The sequence below is a fragment of the Glycine max genome, chromosome 2 (genome assembly GCF_000004515.6).
Source record: "Glycine max cultivar Williams 82 chromosome 2, Glycine_max_v4.0, whole genome shotgun sequence".
Lineage (NCBI taxonomy): Eukaryota > Viridiplantae > Streptophyta > Magnoliopsida > Fabales > Fabaceae > Glycine > Glycine max.
The window spans coordinates 46,255,993-46,279,050 of record NC_016089.4 but is presented as its reverse complement, the minus strand read 5'-3'; the positions used below and the strand labels follow the sequence as shown (position 1 = coordinate 46,279,050).

The window sequence follows — 23,058 nt, the reverse complement described above, 5'->3', positions numbered from 1 at the left end:
TGAGTTTCTCCTAACTAGTAATTTTACTCACAATAAGTAATTATTATTGATCTAAAAAATTTTTACACACAATAAAAATTAAATATAAATTTTTTTATTAAATAAATCATTATGAACATAATTATTGTGTCAATCCTTAAGTTAAAATCATTGAATATATACTTTTTAAAAGTAAATAAAAGTATTTATAAAGCATATTTAATGTTCTTTTATCGTTACTTTTAAAACTAATTAAAAAAAACTATTTTTTTCATGTTTCATAGATACTCCAAAATATAAAGAGGTGCAATATATAGATAACAACATAATAGATAGAAGATATTCTATTACGATATTCAATATTTAATGATACTTCATTGAAAGATATATAATTGAAGCCACTGTACTGTCCCGTCAATATCGGCATGGCAGAGTTGGACCCCAGTCCCTAGAGTAACTGACACAAACTCTGAATTCCTGATTGAAAGCTAAAGTAAAAAATAAGTGTCTAAGTGACACTTCTCTAACTTCAAAATCAATCCAATAAATAAATGGAGCATATGATATACATCTCATTATTGTGGTCCTCTCATTTTTCCCTTTCACTTTCACTCATCCAAAATTCAAACCTTACTAGACTAACACTAGCATGACAAATTAATGAATCTCTCACACAAAACATAGATGGCTGAGAAGATCAAACAACACGGTACCTATCCAATGGATCTTTGAAAAGGATGCGTTCATGGTAAACTCTCCAAGCATAGTCCTCAAAGTCAAAAGAGTTGAACACCCTCTTCTCTAGTTCTTCATCACCACCATCATTGTTTTCTTCTTCTTCCCCTTCAATTTCTTCTTCCTTTTGGTCCTTGTTGCATGTTACCTTGGGAAGGAGTGGAGCCACTCTGCTATCTGTAGGAAGAGTTATCAGCAATGACATTGTTATGCAGCGCGAACCATTTTCATCTCCCACTGTAGCCATTGGTCTACCTCTCACTTTCTTTAACTTGCCATTGCTCCACACCTACACAGTGCAATTGATTAAATTCATATAGTAGCATCACCCCTAAGAATAGGATTAATGTAATGTGCTCTTAAAAATAAAATAATTTATAAAAAAAGATACATGATAGTATGATACAAAATAGAACAAATAATGAATCTTTATAACTTTTTAAGAAATATTATGAAACCACCTACGCCAAAAAACTAAGGCACAACACACACACAAACTGACAAACACTTATGGGGCACTATATACAGTATGATTTTTTTTTCCTCCATATGAAATTGAAATCATCTTCTAATCTTAGTAAACGATGATGTGTGGTGTACCATTTGTCATTTGAGATTTGAGGCTTTTGCCTCGTCCAGTTTTTCTTGGGCGAATTGAAGATTTTTCTACTTTAGGCCACATCCCAATGAAAAATGAAGAACAGACACACCCCGACATAGGGACTTTGCTACACAGTACATTATGTAAGAAGGGGGCCCAACCAACATAAATTATCTGCAGGATCAAAATCAAAATTTGCATGCCCAAATGAATGACTGAAAAGAACAATGGTTGTTTTACTTTATACATATACGTAATAAAATATTTTAATTATAACTTCATTATCATTCTTAGAAATACAAAAATAATGTAGAATGACATCACCCAAACCCAAATAACATTTCTCTCGTTTATCGTGTGACCCAACAACTAAAAGAAGACTCTATACTCAAAAAAAGGGTTTATTAATTAATTTGTTTGCACTTTACTGTTTTGACATTTATGTAAATAAAATCCCAAAAAAAAAATCTAACAATTGTTAAGCCGTCTAAAATTCTTTCCACGACAGAATTTTTCTAACAATTGGTAAACCGTGATAAAAAAATTTGTTGTTCCATATATTTTGTAGCGATCATGACAGCTACGCTGTCAACCATGTTTGTATGACTGTAAACATAAGGAACAAAACACATTAAATTTATTTGTACTAAAACTTACAATGTTTACATATAGAATTAAAATAATAAAGAAGTATAAAAACAAAAATAGACTCATTCATATAATTAATAATGTCTTTCTCATTAGGTGAAATCACATAGTTCAAATAAAACATGATTATAGTTCGGTTTGTCTTTTCAAACCTTGTTCAAACTTCAAATTATTCATACATATGCCAAAATCAAACAATACATGCACCTGAGGGACAATAGAGTAATTACAAGTCATAAATAATTTTATATTAGCCACATCATTACATAACAAACTGACAATCTTATACAAACTTTTTCAATTTTCCCCCAAATCATGTCACTAACTAGGAGAAAAATAAATAAATAAATAAACAAACAGTTTCAAAAGCAAGATCAAACAACAAAATTAACAAATATCCACAAGACGTAAAACAAACAAGATACAGTAATTAACACGCCACAACCAGGAAGTGATGTTATATTTGCAGTTAAAAATATTCGATATATGTTATAAAAATAAAATAAATACAGAAACAATAGTTCTTAATTTATCGGTAAAATAATTTTTGACTAAAAGGTAACTTAAACCAAACATGTTCTAGGTTTGAATAAAAAAATTAATTAATTAAAAATAATAATTTACCTGAGCAATGTCACCAAAAGTGACCAAAATGGAGTCCACGTGTGGCAGCACAGAAACCCATCCCGAATCCGACAGCAATGAGTATTTCTGATTCCTTATCTGGTACTGCAGCCCGATTACAAACGGGTAAAACCCACCCGATTTGTTTCCGGGCAGAGACTCCGAAACCCACATAACCGAACATACCCTGGTCGGGTCATCACCCAGCGGGTTCTCACACCCCAAGTCTTTTGTTAACTCATCAACGATCATTAAACCCAGCTTCTCCAGTTCACGCGCGAACTTGCGCAGGGAAAAGAGTGCCAACTCGCTCGACTCGGTAGAGCACGCCGAGTCGAAGCGGAACGAGTCGGCGACCCCGTCTTCGTCTTCATCTTCATCGTTTCCGTAGCCAAGAGGCCAGTTTTTGGGGAACAAGGACTGCTTCTGGTCTTGCGAAAGGTCGAATAGTGCCAGCGCTTCTGACTCGGCCGAGTTGGCGAGTTCGGAGGGGACTGAGTGATCGGTGAGTTGCGCGTAACCGAGTTTGGAAACGCAGGAGAGGACGTCGTTAAGGGAGAGGCAGGGAGGACACGTGGCGGCTGCGGAGGAAGGCGAGGGGAGGCGCGTGGGGAGGGAGAGCGTGGGCGGGAGGCGCTGGAGGAGGCGCGAGAGCGCATCGGCGGCGTCGGATGAGGACATGATGTTGTCATGGTGCGCCGCCGGAGTTGGCGGCGGAGCTGAGGTGGCGCCGCCGAAGAGGTCTGAAGACGCCATTACGTGAGAGAATAATATTATAATAATAATAAAAATAGAGTGAAATTCTGGGACCCTGTGGGTTGTTCTTATATAGGGCTCGTTGTTGTGGTGAATGTCCGCGCGTGCGAAATATGGGGAACAAAGGACGATTCACACGTGTGATGGGCCCGTTTCCATTTCCATTTTTCACAACGTCTGATATGGTTTGTTCGCTAATGATTCATTGTTCAAAATGAGACAATTTAGTTAACAATGTCGGAGTTGGCACTTGGCAGGCAATATAACACAATATTGGGATCTTTTTTTAATGCATTTATTGCTGAATGTTGCTTATAGCAAGATCATAAAAAGAAAAATTAATTCTTGCAGATTCTTATTTAGCGTAATTAATTATATTACTAGTATCTCTCTTCCATAACTGTAAAATTTTAATTTTTTTAATAAATTATTAATGTTTTACAAATGTAAAATCTTATTAATTAATTAATTAATTTTTAGATTATATTCTTATTTAACAATTATTATAATAGTCATTTTTTATTGTACCCCCTAATCTCTATTGGACTGAGTCCAATGGGCCGATCACATCTAATCTGATAGGTTTTATGCTAACTATTATGGTTATATCGTATTTCATTGTATTTTACTCGAATTATATTTTATTTATGTGATTTGTAGAGATAAGACATTATTATATTTTAACTTAATTAGAAAATCTTATATAATTCACACCTCAATGAGTAGCAGTAAAATACACTTCTACTCTCTTCGGTGGAAAATCTCTAACCTTATGGAAATTTGTAGATATTAGTGCTAAGTGTACAAATTTTGGTGGGCAACACTAGGAACAGTACAACAATTACACTACAATTGGTCATAAAGAGATCAATGACTCAATCCACCAACTCATCTGATCCAATTAGATCTTTGTGAATTGGATTATATCATTAGATTGAGTTGGTTTTAATTTAATGAAAATCAATTATAATTAGATTGGATGACGGATTTAGAGTTTTGGATTCGACCAAAACCCAACCGAATCTATATAAGTTACTATATATTGAAAACCCTAAGCTTGGTAAACACTAAGCACTACACACACTATTATGTTTTGATGATTATTGTTAACTTATTATGATTAATGATTACTATTGACTTAAGTATTTTGAGTTATAAGATAATACTATGTGTTATGATTATTGTTAACTTAAGTATTTTGAGTTTTAAAACAATGTTATATCTTATTATTATTGAATTTTATTATTAATTATTGTTTATCATATGAATAGTATTTTTTTTATTTTCCGTCAAATAAAATATTTTACTATTTTTTTAGTTTGATGGTTTTTTTAAATTTTTTTTCCAAGACTTAAGGTGACAAATTTTTATTGGATAAATCAAATAATCAATCCAATCCAATTTAAATAAAGTTAAATTGGATTGGGTTGAAAAAATGAAAGTAAACCCAATCAAATTCAACCCAATTAAATTTGATTGAATTTGGTTAAAAAATAAATAAAACTCGACTCAACCTAGATTACTTACACCTCCTATATTTACTACTTACAAAACTTTAATGCTCAAGTACAAAAATATGAGTTAGATGATGAATACGAAACATATTAAAAAAATATTATTTATCAGAAGTTAGACATTTTAAATATTATAAAGGAAAAAAAATTCAACCCCTTTAATAAACTTTTGAATCCGTTTCTATGTAGACCTATAATTTATTCCATATTTATTTTAATTTATTTTGGAAAAATAGTTACTCTCTTAACTTATTGAAATAACTTAAGGAAAATAATTAACCCTTAAAATTTAAAATTTCTAAAATAAACATTTATATCTTCCCATCTAATATTTTTATTTTTGCTAATTCTATTTAAATGTAGTTATGTGCTTTTATATAACTTTTGATATTTTATTTTGTTTATAGGATACTTTTATTGATTTTTTTTACATGTCACATTTGATCGTTGATGTGGGTAAGATCTTGTTTAGTAACTCTTTCATTTAATCAATTGTTTAAATAAGTTGAATGTAACTTGGTCGTTTTGGTTTATAGAGAATCCTGCCATACATACTACAGACTAAGAGCCTATATATTGGTTTCGACTTGAGATTTTTATATGTGGATGCTATGGAGAGTGGAGATAGTGCAAACCCACACTTAATTTGAGTTATGCATGCCAGTAGATGTATTCATGTAACATGCGTTATTGAATCACTCAACCTTGGAATTTTGTTGGCCACATTAGTCAAACGCTTTCATTCCATCAAATTGTTTAAATAACTTTTTTAATTATAATTATAATTATAATTATGACTTTTTATGTTTAATTATAAATATTTTATGCTTGATTAATACACGTATATAACTAAAATTTATTAATCCATAATATATTTGTTTGACATCATGTATGTCATGACATTATGCTTGTGCAACATGTCATCAACATAATTAATTTTTAGGTTCGTTTTGATTTTGTCCTTTAACTTTCTATTAATTGAACTTAGTCGCGTAACTTCTGTTTTTATATCACGTTAATATTTTTGTTATAGTTGCATTAAATTTTGATGAAATCTCGATCGCCAGAAATTGATCTGTTTTTGTCTTTCAATAATTATTGAAAATGATTGAGAGGTTCCTCTAAACACTAGATTGTGACCAACATATATCAAAATTTTGTGTGATTTCATTAAATTCAATAAGAAAACGATGAAGTGTGGAGATTAAGAATCATTTTCGTTAAATCAGAATTCGTTTTTCCCCATTTTTTCTTAATATGGAAGATCTATTTTGATAGTTGTTAATGATATATTTTACTTAGATCATTATGAAATCTCTATATTCCAGTAAATACTAATAATTGATTTATTTTTTTAGGGCTTCTAATCATTAACCTTAAATAATTTATAAATTATATGATACTTTATTTTATCAATTTATTTCAAAATTTAGTATACCATCTAAAATATAAACGTCCTACTATTGCATAATTCTTTTTATTTTATTATTATTAACCTTATCTTATATTAAAATATGATTGTATAATCTTATCAAAGTAATATGTTTGGTATGATGTCTACCAGTCAGTGTTCATAAACTAAATTATCGGGAAAAAAAAAGTGTTCTTAAACTAAAGAGACACGAGACAAGGAACAGTGGAATAGACAGGGCTTAATTATTCAAGTGCAATGGAGAATATGTTGATTGAAACGATGAGTCTAACCCAGCATGTTCGTTATTTTATGTTTGGCAGATTTTGCATAGTTAAATAATGTGTCTGTGGTTGCATAGAAAAATGGTAGCTTTTGAAGGCATGCAGGTTAGGGCTGATAGTTAGTGGCAGCCTTGTGCCCTTTTGTGAGGAAAGATGCGCCTCTCGTGGCAGCAAGCAGGCCATGGACAAAGGTGGTAGTTATTGGACAGTTGGACAAAGGCATTACTGTTTGTTTATTTACCCTTTTTTTTTTCATTTTTATTAAACTCTTTGTAGCTTACAAAATTAATTTCCTCACTTCTAGTTTAGGGTTTAATAAAAATTAATAATTACAATTATTTAAACACACCTTAAACTTTTTCTTTTTTTCTTCTGAAGAATGCCTTAAACTTTTACTTATTTTATGCTCAATTCAACTTAATAACCTCACCTGCAACTCACTCAACTCAATGAATCATGAGGTCGAAAACAAACCAAAAAAATATCCTATGGTCAAATCTACTTCCTCACCGATATGCATATTAGAGGCCACCAGGCACCAATTCTTTCTGGCTCGAACATTTAGTCCTTGCAAGTGAAATCAGCTTTGCTTGTGGAGCCTTCTCATCCATTGTAGTTCCATCATTCCAGCCACCTATTCTCCGTCTCCTAATACTCCTATCACAACATAATTGAATTAACTTTTATTAAATATATTTCTTAATGTATAAAGTACCAACTTTAAAAGTATATTGAAAAACAAAAAATCAATATACAGAAGTTTGCTCAATCTTAAATTATCACTAATTAGTTCAAATTATCTGATATATAGCATGGGTCTCATTTGGATTCCCAATATAATGGAACTTGTTTACTTAAATGGCACGTAAAGAATATGATTTGATAAAGTACAAATTCATCACGGTGCATTAATATTATGTGATAATTTCATAAACATGCAGTAACATCGTCCCTAATTACCTAAATTGGATAGGTGCAAGCCATTTTTTTTTATATAGAACCATTTAATTCTTCTAAGAATAAGATCTTTTTTTAAATATGAAAAAAGATCAACAAGTCTATAAAGTGAAAAAGTAAATATATATTTAGTTAATTTAAATTAAAATGTTTTATACAAACTTAACTATTCTTTAAACTCTTTTTAAAAATTGAAAATGTAAAAAAAATAATTTAAAATTAACATAAAAATGATAGCAAAATATTTCCATTTAAGTTTTCTTGCTCACTCGACTTTCATACTTCTCAAGATATAACTAGTGAGAGTTAGTGTAAGACAGTACGAGTTAGAAATGTTTCTTTTTTTTTTAAAAAAAAAAAATCTTACACTTTATACTTAATTATCAATCAGAAAAAAATAACTACAAGTCAAAGTGTTTTATCACTTTTTTAGGCAGAAAAAACACTCTATATTGTTTTGTAAATTATATTTTGTCAAAAAGTTATAATAAATTTTCTTAAATTTTTCCTTATAAAACTTCTTTGTTAGTTTTTTTTTGTTATTATGTACTATTGTTATTTATTTGTTTTATCTTTCTAAATACTATAATTTTTTTATTTAACCACTTTAATTAATATCAATTTTCTATTTAATATCTATTTTCAAGAGTATGTAAATACTTAATTGACAAATAAAAAAACTTAAGCAAAACTTAAATTACAACATTTAAAACTGAAAGATAAGATGTAAAATTATCATGTACAATAAATTTATTATTTTCTTTAATAATTATTTTAAGAATCATATAAAGAATAATTTATCAAATAAATTATTAGTTTGAATAATATTAGACTTGATCAGAATGGTATTGAGTTTGAAAAATAACAAAATTAATGAATATTGTATATCGATAATATGGTAACTAAAAGAAAAATATCCAGAATAATTTCTAGTTAATTAGTAGTGCAAAAAATTATATTAAAAATGTATATCTAACATTTAAAAAAAAACAAAGACATGTTTAATTTATTTCTAAGAGGAGGTGGACAGAGTAAAGCAAAGTGCCTGCCTTCTATGGGCCCTAGTTAACCTTCGAATTTGTTGCGCTGGTAATACTTGGTGTTTCGGAGATCAGATTCGCAAAACTCCTTTGAAGGTTGAAATCTAACGGTCCACGTAACCCTCCAGGCTTCGCATCACCGTCCATTTCGATGAGGAAAAAATCGGAAGAAGCAGACGTGCACGATGCACCATACTGGTGATACACACGGCACCTGAAGCACTGCACGAAGAAACAGAAAATCGGAATACAAATTTGGGCAGCAGAGAGAGGAAGCCAACAAAAGCCAGAAGCTCTTGGATTGGATCATCCTCAACAATGTTCTCTCGATTCTTTAACAAATCTCCACCGCAGCAACGCCCTCAGGTACCTGCTCGATTTCCGCCATGAACAAACGCTGTTCACGCTCATTGCAGATGCTAACATCTTCGATTTTTTCTTGCGGTTACGAATAATGCTAGGGAGCCTTTTGTTTTTTGTTTTTTTTTAATGATAATAATAGTGCATTCGTAGAAGTTTATTTATATATGAACGCAAATCCTGAAGCTGACGTTGTTTCTGAACATTTTTCGCGCCGTTCAGCAACAGGACGTGGCTCAAGAGAGTTTTCCGTCGGGGAATTTTGATCCACGTGTTGTTCTTCACTATGGCGTTCCATCTAATGCGTCTATTCTCGCTTTTGATCACATTCAACGTCTATTAGCAGTGGGAACACTGTGAGTTATTATTGGCTTTGCTTTGGAACAACGCGTTCTGTTCATGTTTTCTGCTATATTGGAATTCTCCGTTTCCAATGATACCGAAATGAAATTTCACTAGTTAGAAAACTGTTTATGCAGTATATAGAGATTCATGCTATTGGAACTAGCTTGTAATACGTTATGCACTTTTTTATTTTAAATGTTATTAAAGGGAATTTTTATGTTTTATTATGTTCATTTGAAATTGTATTTTCAATTGTTTTACTTTAAAAATAAAATAAAATCCATGTTTCATTATTCCTTTGTTGTGATGATTGAGGAGTAGCGTAGATGTAGTACATTAGTTATTAGTTATTATTATTATTACTACTTTGTGGTATTGAGAGCTAGACAGTTTTGCTATGGAGGTTGCTAGTGCCTAGTGGCTATTTGAGCTGACTCTGGCATTTTCTTCCCTCCTGTAGTGATGGAAGGATGAAGGTGTTTGGTGGTGACAATATTGAAGGGACTCTTATCTCTCCCAAGCAAGCATTCTTCAAAAATTTAGAGGTTTGTCATTTTGGATCCATGTTGAAACTTGAAACTAAAGAGTAATGTGTGTCAGTCATGTAATCTCATATTGGTTATTACCTCGTTAGTGTGTGTTATTTTTTCTTTGAATATTTGCATCTCTGGAATCCATGTGTATGTGGTGATGTGTGTCAGTGTGTGTGTGATGTGCATTTGTGTGTTTATTGATCTAATGTTGTACATCTATTAAACTTTAGAAGTTCAATGAAATGATTTTGAGGAACTTCATGAATAATATTATATCTTTTCTCACAGTTCTTGGAAAATCAAGGTTTTCTTGCCAGCGTCTCAAGTGATAACGAAATACAGGTACCTTACAAGTGTAGTGGGGTTCTTTTAAACTGTCTATGACCATGCACCCTCCATATAAGCTTATAATTCTTTTTGGGTCTTCCATATGAGATCTTTTAAACTGTCTATGACCAGGCACCCTCTGAATATGTGTAATAATTTTTGCAGTAAAATATGTTTTTGGTATCTCAAAATATTTCGAAATTCAGTTTTAGTTCCTTAAAAATTTAATACGTTTTTAGTCCTTACATTTTAACAGAAACACTTGTTTTTATTCTTGATGAGGGTCTAAAACCGTATCACTTTGGTAAATATAAAGATTAAAATGTATTAAAATTTTATAGAGACTAAAACCAAATTTTGAGATAGTTTGAGGGACCAAAAATGCATTTTGCCCTTTTTTTTGGGTATTCCATATGAACTTTGTTTCCTTGGATGCTTTTGTTTTTTTTTAAAATGGTTAACTTTTATACCTAGTTTTTTCCCCCTTACTCTCATTTTCCCCTTTCCTCAGTTTCATTCACTAGCCAGCTCAGTATGTTTCTGATAATGGCAGGTTTGGGATTTGAAAAGCAAACAAATTGCTTCTGCCTTGCAGTGGGAATCCATCATAACTGCTTTCTCTGTTATTTATGGCACCAGTTACATGTAAAATTCTTGTGCAGATGATATCTGCATTTGCATGCTACTTGTTCTAATAAAATATTGGTAAATGGGTTTATAACATTTTTGCCCTCTTAATGAGATTCAGGTATATTGGAACTGAGCATGGGATGGTATATGTGTTGATGTTCGATTCTGAAGACAGAAAAATTAAAATATTACCCTATTATGTTCCCACAAATGTCATATCTGGCAAGTACTCGCTCTTGTAGTTCACTTATACCAATTTGAGTTGGAATCAATCATGACTAGTATTTTTGTAGCAGACAAATTAAAGATGCGTTGACTTTTTTATTGGTTTGAATTTTGGTGTGTGGTGACTGGTGAGAGAAATTTTCTGTTCCAAATTTCTGATTAAGATATAGGGCAACTTTTTCTGGATGCAGATCATAACCCATTAACCACAAATTTTGAAATGACCTCGTGGTTGTGTACACAAGAAATGTTGTTATTGCATGCTTGGTGTAATCTATCAACTTTCTTGACATGAGTGATGTGTGTCACCCAGACAGATCTTGAGTTTAGGGTTGTAAGTATTAAAGTATATAATTATTCCTGAAATTTTGTATAAATGCATATGCTCATATACAGGATCTAATATTCTTTTTTGACATTCTGCTAATATCCATGCATGTTTACTTGTATAAATATGTTCTACACCCACTTGACTCAAAAGTTTAAGTAGTTAGGGGAAGACGTAAGAATTTATTTATTTTTGTCTTGAAAATCCCTTAATGCAAAATTCATTTGGGCTTCAGCTGTAATTAAAGCATGGATTCACAACTACCTTATAAAAAAAAAAAAACTTCGTACCCCATTGCCCAGAGGCTCTTCGCTATGCGAATCCATGGGGGAGGGATATATTGTACGCAGCCTTATGGTTTATTCAAAGAGGCTTTTATACTAGATTAAGGAATCACTTGATCATAAAGTGTAAAAGCTTTAACTATTAGGTAAAGAATTATTTGGAGTTTTAGGTTATTGGTGTTGTTCTTCATGGGCGATTTTCTTGTGTACTTGTTTAAATGTTTTCATACATTGTACCACATTGATGCTTTATAAATTGCTCTTGATCTTTATTAATCAACTTGTGAACATCTTCGATGAAATTTTCTTATTGGAGCAGATTATTGTTGGTATTAATGGTATGCCATAAATGTTACATAAGTTCCTACTTCGTAGCCATAAGCATGTTGTTAATGTCTAATTTAGATTGTCTTTTTTCACTTGGGTAATAATACAGTTTCTCTAAGTCTAACATCTAACTTGTTACAAAATATTGTTCACCTTTGCAGAAGCGGTTGGGATGTCGCTTGATCATGTTTCAGTTGTCAGAGTTCTCCATCAACCTTCTTCTAATGGAAAAAGGCAGGACAGGAACATACTTGAAAGTTTCTCTAATTGATGTCCCTATGTTCTATGAAGGATATGTGAGACATGAGTTTTAGGCAATTTTGCATCTTTGTCTAGGCTAGTTGATCTTTCTATTAAATAGTCATATATTTGGGCATTTTCTAAATCATGAGTGGGAGTAAGTTTGAGTTTCATAATAGGACCAAATGTTCTTATGCAATACTATTAATTTGAGTTTTATAACCATAGGACCAAATGTTCTTATACAATGAAGTTTGAACGCAGTATATGCAATACTTTAGCCATGTTTTGGGGGGAAAGTAAAGTTTTATTCACTACTGTTGTGTGGCAATGAATTATACTTATCCAATTCAAATTCAATTTTAATTGCTTGTAGTTTCTTCTTGTTTGAAATATACTACATGGAGAATAAACTCAATACAGATGTAATTCAACATGAAGTTTCTTGTTTCAAATTCACTGCTAATTGGTTGTAGTCTGTTGAAAACATCGTCACAAAATTAATTTATGATGTGTTAACATTCATTGACATATATCTAAGATACACTGTTATACACATGTACAAAGTAACATAGATATGTTTTCATAAAGCTTAAGGGAACTTAACTTTTGTATAATATGTATGGCATGTTCATGTATTAGTTGATTTACTTGAAATTGTCATTTTGCAGACTGCTAATTGCATACGAAAATGGTTTGATGGTACTCTGGGATGCTTCTGAAGATCGAATTGTTCTCATTAGAGGCCACAAGGACATCAAATTGAAGAGAAAAATAGTGACTAGTTATCCAAATGACTCTAGGGTTCAGCTTTCTGATGATAAATTAGACCATGAAGAGGAGGATAAGGAGATAAGCTCTGTATCTTGGGCATCTAATGATGGATCGGTGGTTGTTGTGGGTTATGTAGATGGTGATATAATGTTTTGGGATTTGTCAACTGCTGACTTTCCCCCTGACCAACAAGTTGAAAGATTGTCAAACAATGTTGTCAAGCTTCAATTATCATCAGCTGATAGAAGACTCCCTATTATTGTTCTACATTGGTGTGCCAATAATAGCGGGGGGAAACTTTTTGTCTATGGTGGTCATGAGATTGGATCTGAAGAAGTTCTAACAGTAAGCTTCATAGGCATACTAGCTATTTGACATTGACGTTTTAATAGTTACTGTAATAATTGAAAACATGATTTCATCTATCATGACGTTAACATTTGCAAGAGATTATTCTTAGATAAGAAAAAAATTCCTTTGTTTTGGTTATGATTGTAGAATATAATAACAGCAAAAAAAAATAAAGTCATAATAATGAGTGCCACAAGTTCAAGTTGTCACAAGATCCTACCTTAACAGGTAGTCTTGTGAATGTTTTGGAGGAAGTTTAGTTGAAAGAAGTGAGCTGGAGACAAAACTCTTGTGTTCAGTGGGTTAAGGGTGGAGATTGGGCGAGGTGGCCTCTTGGTAGGAGAAGCAAGAGTTTTCTCCCAAAGGTTGAAGAGGTTAGAAGAAACATTGTCTAGAATCTATTCTCACTTTGAGAATGTTTCTGGCTTTTAAGTTCCGTTGTTGAAAAAAAAATAATGTACCCTAGTGTCCAGAGGCCCCTTGCTATGCGAAGTATGGTGAATGGTCATTGTATGCAGCCTTGCCATTGCATATGCAAAGAGACTGTTTTCGGATTTGAACCCACGACCAAATGGTCACCAAGACACAACTTTACCGTTGTGCAAGGATTCGCCCTCTTTTAAGTTCCTTTGTTAAAAATGACCAATTTCAGATCCTCCATTGAAGGATTAGATTGTTCAATTCCTACCAAACAAATCACACTAAAAAAGAAAAAAAAATCAAATTGTCCTAGATGAATATCATAAATATTGGTCTGTCCTTCTTCTTTATTCTCTTGGTGCTTTGCTTTTGTTATAAGCACTCAACATACATCTAATCATCCTGATAAAGTTGTATTGCCTATTGAAAAGAAAAGAAGAAAACAGGTTTATGCGAACTTGTGGAGAAACACTGTTCATCCTCCTTGCATTGTTACTTTATTTTTATTTATGAATAACTATTTTTGTTGAAACTTATTGTTGCTACAATTAGTATTTCACTTGTGCTACATTAAATTTGAAAATTGAGCATGTCATGTTGGCAGTGTCAATGGCCTATTAAGTTTTCATAAATTTATTTTATGTAGCTAATTAATGCGTAATATGACCCTTTCATGTTTACAGGTTCTGAGCATTGATTGGTCCTGTGGGATTGAAAATCTTAAGTGTACTGACTGCATAGATGTTACACTTCACGGTTCTTTTGCTGATATGACTTTGTTATCTACTGATTGCCATACAGAAGGAGCTTGTAATATGCTATTTATATTGACCAGTCCTGGACAACTGGATCTTTATGACAATGATTGTTTGTCCTCTACAATTTCTCAGCAAGAAAAGAAGGCTTCTGTTCCCCCAGTGCTGTATCCCATCCTCATACCCACTCTTGAACCACACATGACAACAGCAAGGCTTGATGTGGTATGTCAAGATGTGAAGTCATTTAGAGCCCTGTTCGAGGTACTGCACATGCATTAGGTCTAAATTTCTTTTTCCATGTCTAGCTGTTAACCCTGTTGTTAAATGTTATATAATGTTAAGTTTGAGGCACCAACATCTTAATTTTTTTTTTTATAATTATACAATAAAGTTTGATTGTCACAACTCAACACTAATAGCAAACAATGTCTGTGTAGATTCTTGTAGCTGCAAAGCATCGTTCAATACAAAATAAAAAAAGTATTGGTATAAAGTGGCCTTTGACTGGTGGTGTTCTAGGTCAGCCTTTCAAAGAAAACCATCCTATCATTCAAGTATACATAGCAGGTTACCAAGATGGATCTGTTCGGATATGGGATGCTACATATCCTGCTTTTTCACTTGTTTATGACATAAAATCTGAGGTTAGCCATCAACTTATTATACAGTATGCAATCTTTTATCCTGTGATTGTATTGTATATTTATTGAAACTCATATTGGAGACACATGCTGGTCAATCATGAAAGAAAAAATATTTTTGCAACTGTCAGGTTAATGATATTAACATTGGCAATGCAAGTGCTCCTGTGTCAGCATTGGGTTTTTGCCCTGATACTCTACATCTTGCTGTGGGCGATGAAAGTGGTGTTGTAAGATTTATTAGTATTTAGCATCTTTCATTCTTTTCTTATTCAATAGTCTTGAATGCCTGGTAATTGTATCCTATGGGAATGAGTAGGTTCGTCTATATGGGCTAATAAGGAGTTCAGATGACTCCACTTTGCACTTCGTGACAGAAAATGGAACTGAAGGTTGGGTATTTTTTGTTTTCTATTTGAATTGCCATACTTATATTGTAAGCCTTATCAATAATAAAAAGGTACTTTGCTGATCTGCTCCCCAATTTCCATGGGGAAGTTAAATAGTTAAATTGACAATGACCTAAGTTACTTTTCATGCATCTGTTTATGCTAATAAGTGATTTGATATTTCTATTTTCTAATCTCGGATTTTAACCTGTTTTTATCTAAATGGGACAGTTCATAATACGCATAAAGGGGATGGACCTCATTGCAAAGCTGTGTTTTCCCTTCAAAATTCTGCTGTATACAGCCTACAGTTTGCAAACTTTGGAGGGAAGCTTGTTGTCGGATATGAACATGGGCAGGTGAGATCACTTGTTAATTCTTTTCCTTTTTGAAGGAAATGGTTTATTTGTTTTTGGTCACTTGGTCGAGTTGTTGAGTGGCTATTCTAATTAGACTAGCTTATATTTTTCTTATTCATTTTACAGGTGGCTATGCTTGATATCAGTTCATCATCAGTTCTGTTTGTTACGAAAACTGAATCTAACACTTCTTCGGCAGTTGTTTCTATGCATGCAAATTTTTCAGACAGCAGCTTAAACAAACCACTGGAATCTGTATCTGATATTTCTGAAAATCCTGGAATGGGACTAGTCTATGTTATGACAAGGGATGAACACTTTGTTGCAATAGATACCATGACAGGGAATATGGCTTGCAGTAGAACAATGAGCCCCAGCGTAAAATCAAATGTAATTTCAATGCACATTATAGGCAAGTATTTTGGATGAGAAAATTAAATATTATAATTTGTAAACAATTTTATTACTTATGTTGCTGTGTTATTTCAGATGGTAGTACTTCTGACCTATCTGCTGAAAAACTGACATCCACCTCACCTCAGAAGAGTGATTCAGGAATGCAAGCTAACATCCAATCTGAAAATGCACAAGTTGAAGATGAAAGTGCTGTTACTGTAGAAAATTCATATTTTGGACAGATAATATCAAACTCACTCATTTTACTTTGTTATGAGAATGAATTGAGCCTACACTCTTTAAATTTTGTGATTGAGGTGCTGCTCTTCACATCCATCTTCCTTTAAATTTCAATCCATTCCTTCCTACTGGTTAATGAAATTTCCTTATAATAGGGTAGCAGTAAGTACATACGAAAGGTGAACCTTGTACAACGATGCTGCTGGACTACAACTTTCAAGAAAGATGAGAAAGAGTGTGTTTTGGTTCTTCTGTATCAAAGTGGAGACATTGAATTAAGGTGAAATGCTTATACATATATGAATATGCATATTAGAATGAGAGAAGAGGGGAAAATTGAGATTGAGAAACTGTTATTATTCAACCCAACTAACAACAGATTACAAAGGTGATTATATAATTGGATAACAACCAACTATCATAACTGCCAACTAACTAGAGTTAGTTGATACAGCTGTCAGCACTAACAGACTAAACAACTAACTATAACTAACTACTAACTAGAGAAGTTAGAATAACAGCAAAACAAAAAAATACACATCGAGTAATGAATACTTTTATAATGCATTCTTGTACTTTGGTCACAGTAGCACTATTCAGTTCATGAGTGGAGCCACATTTACTTTATACTCTGCAGAAGAAATCATGTACTTTTGGCTCCGAATCTCTAGTAGTTATTCTCGATAGTGTTGTTGTGTTGTTGCTGTATCGTAGCTTTTTGAGATGTCATGGTCTACTTAGCTATACTCCCCACTTCCCTCTCTTTTGATAAGTTTAGGTGGATGTTATCTCACTTTGAGCAGGTCCTTGCCAGCTTTGGAAGTGTTGGGAGAAAGCTCTTTAATGTCGATCCTCAGATGGAACTTGGAAACCAACATGGTGAAGACGATATGTTCTTCATCAAATGGAAAAATTATTCTGGTTTGAAAACTTTCTTGTTTTTCAAATGAAGCTATTTTCTTACATGCTGACAAAATTTACATGATTCGTATGTTGTCTTAAGCTTGATGTCACTTTACAAAATGTTTAGTATTTTGAGTTCAGTATATATCTGTTGGATACTGTTTTAGAAAATAAGAATATACTGTAATTGGCATTTGGCAGATTCTGTTTTCCTAGGTTCTATCAGTTGGATTTGGACCAGGTGTAATTTTTTTTATTTACCTTCCTTAAAGGGATTATTTCTATATAAAATTCCTTTTGTTTTTAAATTTTTTAGACTAGGGAAATGGCTTCATTCCTTTGCATTTTAGTTTCCTATATTAGTGTACAGTTTTCATTATTTATTTCTGCCTTGTAATTCATATTTGATCAAGGAATTTAAACACAACTTTCTTCCTAATTCTACAATACCAATTAACCAATATCTATTCAGTTAAAGATTTTCAAACATTTGATCATTTGGGAGATATAGTAAACTGAACTCTCATTTGGAAACAACTAACAACAAAATTTTCCAGTTTATTCTGTTTCTTCCTTTTCACTTAGTGGGATAAAGTTTTTGTTGTTATTATTCCATTTCCTCCTTTGATTTTCTTGCAAGAATCTCCAATGTTCCAGTTTAGCAATGATCTAAAACAACTACCTTTCATGCCTTGTACCAGTTACTAGAACAACTCCTGAAATATAACGTGATATATCTAATTACACTGAATAATTCATGTTAGATATAAAGCTGTTTATGAACTTTCCACCTAGCAGCTTGAACTTTAGGGGAAATCCATTCATATATAGTGTCAAATCCTCTATAACCAATTAGTTAGAAGTTCGATCCTTGCTGCCCTCGTTATTCTAATTCTAAATAATTAAAAAACAAAGGTAAATTATGTCCCTGCTACTATGTCTTGGGGATGGATATATTACACTACCTTCCCTTTATTTTGAAAAATTACACTCTAATAAATTAATGTATGGCATACTTTGATGAGTTTCTTATGGGTGATTTTTTTCTCTCTCTGACTCTCAACATCTTCAACTACTTCTGAATCCTTATTATTGACTTTGGGACTCTAAAAGATGAAATTGAGATTCTGGATTAAGTTCCAAAACCAATAGTAGGGGTGCTTAAAATTTCATTTCATCTTCTAAATTCCTAAAATCAATAATATAGTTATAAAATTCAATTGATGTTTAAAATTAATTTTCAGTAAGACTGAAATTTAGAGAGGAAAAATGTCACAGAAAAGCTCATTCATAGTTATTCACCATCACTAAGAGGTTTGTTAACATCAAAATGAACTGTAGAATATTTTTAACTAAAGTGAGGGGAGTGTAATTTTTAGAAATAGAGGGGAGGACACTGTAATTTGATCATCTTTAAGGGGAAGGGAACGTAATTTATCAGAAAAATTGAATTCCAGCACCATGTAGGTGGGCTAGTTCATATTCAAGCTTCAAATAATGGCTTTTGTGTGAGGGGGTGTTAGATATACAGCTATTTGTGAGTTTTCATCTAGCAGCTTAGATATAGAACCATTTGTGAGTTTTCATCCAGAAGCTTAAGATTTTGGAGAGTCAGTTCATGATAATCTACAATTAGCATCAATAGTTCTGCTTTAAGGAAAAAAATTAAAACCACCTTACATTTACCTTTTATGTGTTTTGGATTCTGCAAAAGGATTTTGCACAGAAAATGCAAGAAAACATGTTGCATGCATGATTCCTAGTGTTCCTACAAATTAAGTTAGGTTCTTTTTGTTTTATAATCAAACTCGTGGCTATCTTGTTTTACAGGTCAACGGGAATGAAACTGCTTGCATATCACTGTTGAACTGTGAAAATGAGTTCTGGTAACTTCATCATTCCTCCCTTTTCTGGCTATATATGTTTTATTGAGCAATTAGTCATCAATTTTTAACCCCACAGTATAAAGCACTATTAGTATTGTTCATATTCAAAGTATTGAGTAAAATGTTTCAACATAGCAAAGCTCTAAGAATTGATGACTAATTGCTCAATAAAAGAGAGCCTGGGACAACCCACAGGTGGCTGCTGAATGTGATCAGCCTCTCTACAAAATTATATCTATTGTCTCATTGATGATTAGAACTTTGGTTTCCAACTCGAACTTCCAAATTCTTGTAGGACTCCAGAGTCTTTTCCTTGTCTTCATGATGAAGTTCTTGCAGCTGCAGTAGATGCTACAGCAAGTCTATCTCCAAAGCAAAATGAAAGAAAGGTCTAGTTTGTTCAGGCTTGCAGTGCTTTTTCTCCCATTATTTTTTTTCAGGACTTGTAATTGAACTTATCTTGCTATAGGGAGCATCTTCTATCTTTGTTAATATAGCTAAGAACTTTAAAGCGGGGAATGCGGATCAGAATGCAAATCAATCAGTTCATACTAATAGACTGGAAAATTTAAAACAATTATTCTCCAGTCCTCCTTTCTTAAAGTCTTCCTCGAGCACAGTAGATAAGCAAGATCCTTTTGCGATTGACATAGGTTTGTCCCTAACATTTTCTACTGCCAACTAGGATTCTTTATTTTCTTAAAATGTTACCTTATCTTTTGCAGATGACATTCAAATTGATGAACCTGTAGTCTTCTCATCTCCTCAGAAAATCGATATTGACAAGAGAGGTACATCTATATTGTTTTATTTTCTCCAAAAAGTATTTTATGATTTTATCTTTTGAATATTGAATGGTTGCCTTGCAGATAAAGGGAAAGGAACAGACAGACAGAAATTACTTGAAGAAGCAAGCTCAGACTTGAAACCAAAAGCTAGAACAGCTGAGGAAATTAAGGCTAAATACAGAAAGACGGGCACAGGGGTAAACCTAGATCTGAAAACTTCTGCAATTTACTCATTTTAGATCATGTCTTGACTTTTCACTGGTGTCAGGATGCCTCGGCAGCAGCTGCACTTGCAAGGGATAAACTTGTAGAGCGGCAAGAAAAGCTCCAGGTAGAGGATTATTTGATTCCTTAATCCATTACCCGTATCTTATTTTTGACAATTTCAAACTTCTCCTTTTCAAAGAACATCAAAACCTGAATCAAAACTCCATTTTTGAACAGGTTTCTAAAAACAGACTTTTCTTGCTTTATTTAAATAGACGATAGATTTGGGTTTATTTATCTTAGTATGATTGAGGTCCCATTGAAGTCTGTTTACAGACAGTCACCTAGATGTATGAGAAATCAAAGTATTTTTTAGTTACCATGAATTGAAACTTAGCTGGAATTCTCCCAAATGTGTTTTGTTGTTTTTCTATCTAACCATGTCTTGCCATTCTTTTACTAGATACTCAACGAACGTACTGAAGAGTTGCAAAATGGGGCACAAGACTTTGCATCCATGGCAACTGAGCTCGCCAAAAGAATGGAAAATCGTAAATGGTGGCAGTTATGATTGGTTGCATGATTTCTTATTTTCATCGACACGCTTATGCATCTCCTTTCGAAGTTGATCGAAGTTCTGGAATGGAGAACTGGCCTCGCAGTTTGCAAAGGTAGCTCTGATTCCATGCTTACTTACTGTTTGTAAACATATTTGATGCAACGTAGTGCATGTTATTATTATTATTATTTTATTTTGAGAAATGATAGTTGTACAACAATTTGCACAACAAAATATACAACTAAGAGAGAAAAAGAGATAAAAGGACAAAAAAAATGAATTTAAATTGTAATAAATGACAAAATTGAGGAGAGAGATACACAAAATATGATGTTGTATAAATTGTTGTACAACTTGTATGTGTATCATATCTCTTTTATTTTTATGACGCACCTATTAGTGTAATTCTTTTGAGATATTAGTGTAATTTTTTTTATTGTGTACAGCACATAATTTTTTATATTATATTTATAATAAACTTCAATAAGTTGCATGCTGCATAATGCATTTTCAGGTAAATTGAGATTTTTTAAAATCACGAATAAAATGTGAAAAATATCAATATTTTTTTTCTCTAAACTAAATGTTAACAATTATTTATTGATGAAACTAGATAAAAATATGGCCATGCTTCATTTGAGGGAGAATTATGAAGATGCAATTTTCATGAACTTAACTGGACAGATGTATGATTTTGCATTAAAATGTTTTTTTTATGAACTTAACTGGAAAATTGGATATTTTATCTTGAGAAAAAATATGATACTTTGGTAAGTATGTTTTGAACGAAAGAAGATTTAAGACTTAATTATAGTTTTGTTGGTTTCTTTATTTTAGATTATATGTAGTTTGGTCTATACATATTTCGGGCAAAATTAAGTCTCTTGGTTTTTAAACTTAAACTTAAGAAAATTTGGTTTCTTGTTAATTTCTTTTGCACACAGACTCTCAAACTCTCTCTCTCCCTCTCTCGATCATTTTTTTTTTTTTACTTTAAATCTTCACAAATTAAATCGACTAAATTGTTTTAATCTTTTCTTCGTAAAACTCAATAACAAAACATCAAATTTCACCTAAAAGAAAAAAAATATTGAATATTTCTTTCTATCCTTATCTTACATCCTTTAAAATCTTTCAACTTGTAAGCTTTTAAAATTAGTTTATATCTTAAAATCATTTAACCCTCAAATATATGGACAGAAAATGAAATTTTGAAAGTTTTATATAAAAGGAAATTGATGGAGATACCAAATTTATTTGATTTTATTTAATAGATTAATCGACTCAAAAGAATTAGAGTAAACAAAATCACATGCAATTCAAACTAAAGGGCATAAAATATATGCAATTAATCTAAGATTTAAAATAATTTAATCAATTCAATTCATTATTATTTTGAGTATAAAATAAAACTATGATAATTTTAAATAAAAAAGTTGCGAAAGGTTTAATTTTAATAATTAAAAAATGGGTATTAAATTTACTTTTTTTAAAAGGGGTATTAAATTTACTTAAAAAATCGTAGAGAGACTAAAATCATACATTACTAATATTTAAAGAATTAAAACTACAGTTAAGAATTTAAGATTATATAGCTAGGGTGCTGGACCACTCGAAGTAACCTAATATGGAAACAGTGCATGCTCTTTAGAAGAGAATAAAAAAGAAGAAACATGTGAATCAATTCAGTGAAAGTCCCATCAAACAGATCGGGACAACTTAAATGCCAGCCTCAAACATTTCCATACAGTGAAAGCAAAGCTACAAATCTTGGGGGCTTACAAGATTATTGAACTAAGAAATTTTCTGGTCAGAATTAGTGGACATATGTATTAAATTAAAAAGCAAATTATAAAATGATCAAGTTGTGCACGGCGCCGGAATAGGGACTATAAATCCCTTTCAATCCCAATCTGTCGACGTGAGGGGTGTGGCCATATTCATCCAAGCTAGTTTTTAATATTGTAGAATATATATATATATATATATATATATATATATATATATATATATATATATTTGCAACAATAATATAAATTGTTACTAATATCGATCAATATTATTATCAAACTACGTATCCCAAAACTATTTATTATCAAACTTCTGCAATTAAAAATGTCAGTAAACTGTATCACCCACGACATGTTAAATGCCGCGTAGTAAACGAACTGTGTTTCCGGCGAAAAATAATAATAATTTTTTGAGTCATAATTCAACGCCACTTAAAGTACGTGTGTTT

General features: G+C 32.1%; 2 protein-coding genes across 4 annotated transcripts; one reads left to right on the top strand and one right to left on the bottom strand.

Annotated features, from left to right (window-relative positions):
* Positions 1-339: 339 nt before the first annotated feature.
* Positions 340-3,685, bottom strand: LOC100785042 (1-aminocyclopropane-1-carboxylate oxidase 2). The gene is made up of 2 exons (XM_003519352.4): positions 2,588-3,685; positions 340-1,003 (listed from the first exon to the last, which is right to left on the bottom strand). Exons 1-2 carry the CDS (start codon positions 3,341-3,343, stop codon positions 677-679), a joined length of 1,083 nt encoding a protein of 360 aa, XP_003519400.1. The 5' UTR covers positions 3,344-3,685; the 3' UTR covers positions 340-676.
* Positions 3,686-8,625: 4,940 nt separating this feature from the next.
* Positions 8,626-21,565, top strand: LOC100777534 (uncharacterized). Of its 3 annotated transcripts, XM_006575477.4 has the most exons (24): positions 8,626-8,915; positions 9,132-9,265; positions 9,715-9,799; positions 10,076-10,129; positions 10,668-10,759; positions 10,863-10,966; positions 12,070-12,142; positions 12,820-13,267; positions 14,377-14,712; positions 14,889-15,095; positions 15,224-15,322; positions 15,412-15,484; positions 15,713-15,840; positions 15,967-16,252; positions 16,330-16,553; positions 16,632-16,756; positions 17,280-17,397; positions 19,210-19,265; positions 19,561-19,654; positions 19,735-19,918; positions 19,991-20,056; positions 20,135-20,250; positions 20,322-20,384; positions 20,724-21,565. In XM_006575477.4, exons 1-24 carry the CDS (start codon positions 8,868-8,870, stop codon positions 20,829-20,831), a joined length of 3,321 nt encoding a protein of 1,106 aa, XP_006575540.1. In that variant the 5' UTR covers positions 8,626-8,867; the 3' UTR covers positions 20,832-21,565. The 3 variants fall into 3 exon arrangements, with proteins under 3 accessions (XP_006575540.1, XP_014625382.1, XP_006575541.1); XM_014769896.3 differs by lacking the exon at positions 9,132-9,265; XM_006575478.3 differs by lacking the exons at positions 8,626-8,915; positions 9,132-9,265; positions 10,668-10,759 and having other exon boundaries at positions 9,714-9,799.
* Positions 21,566-23,058: the final 1,493 nt, after the last annotated feature.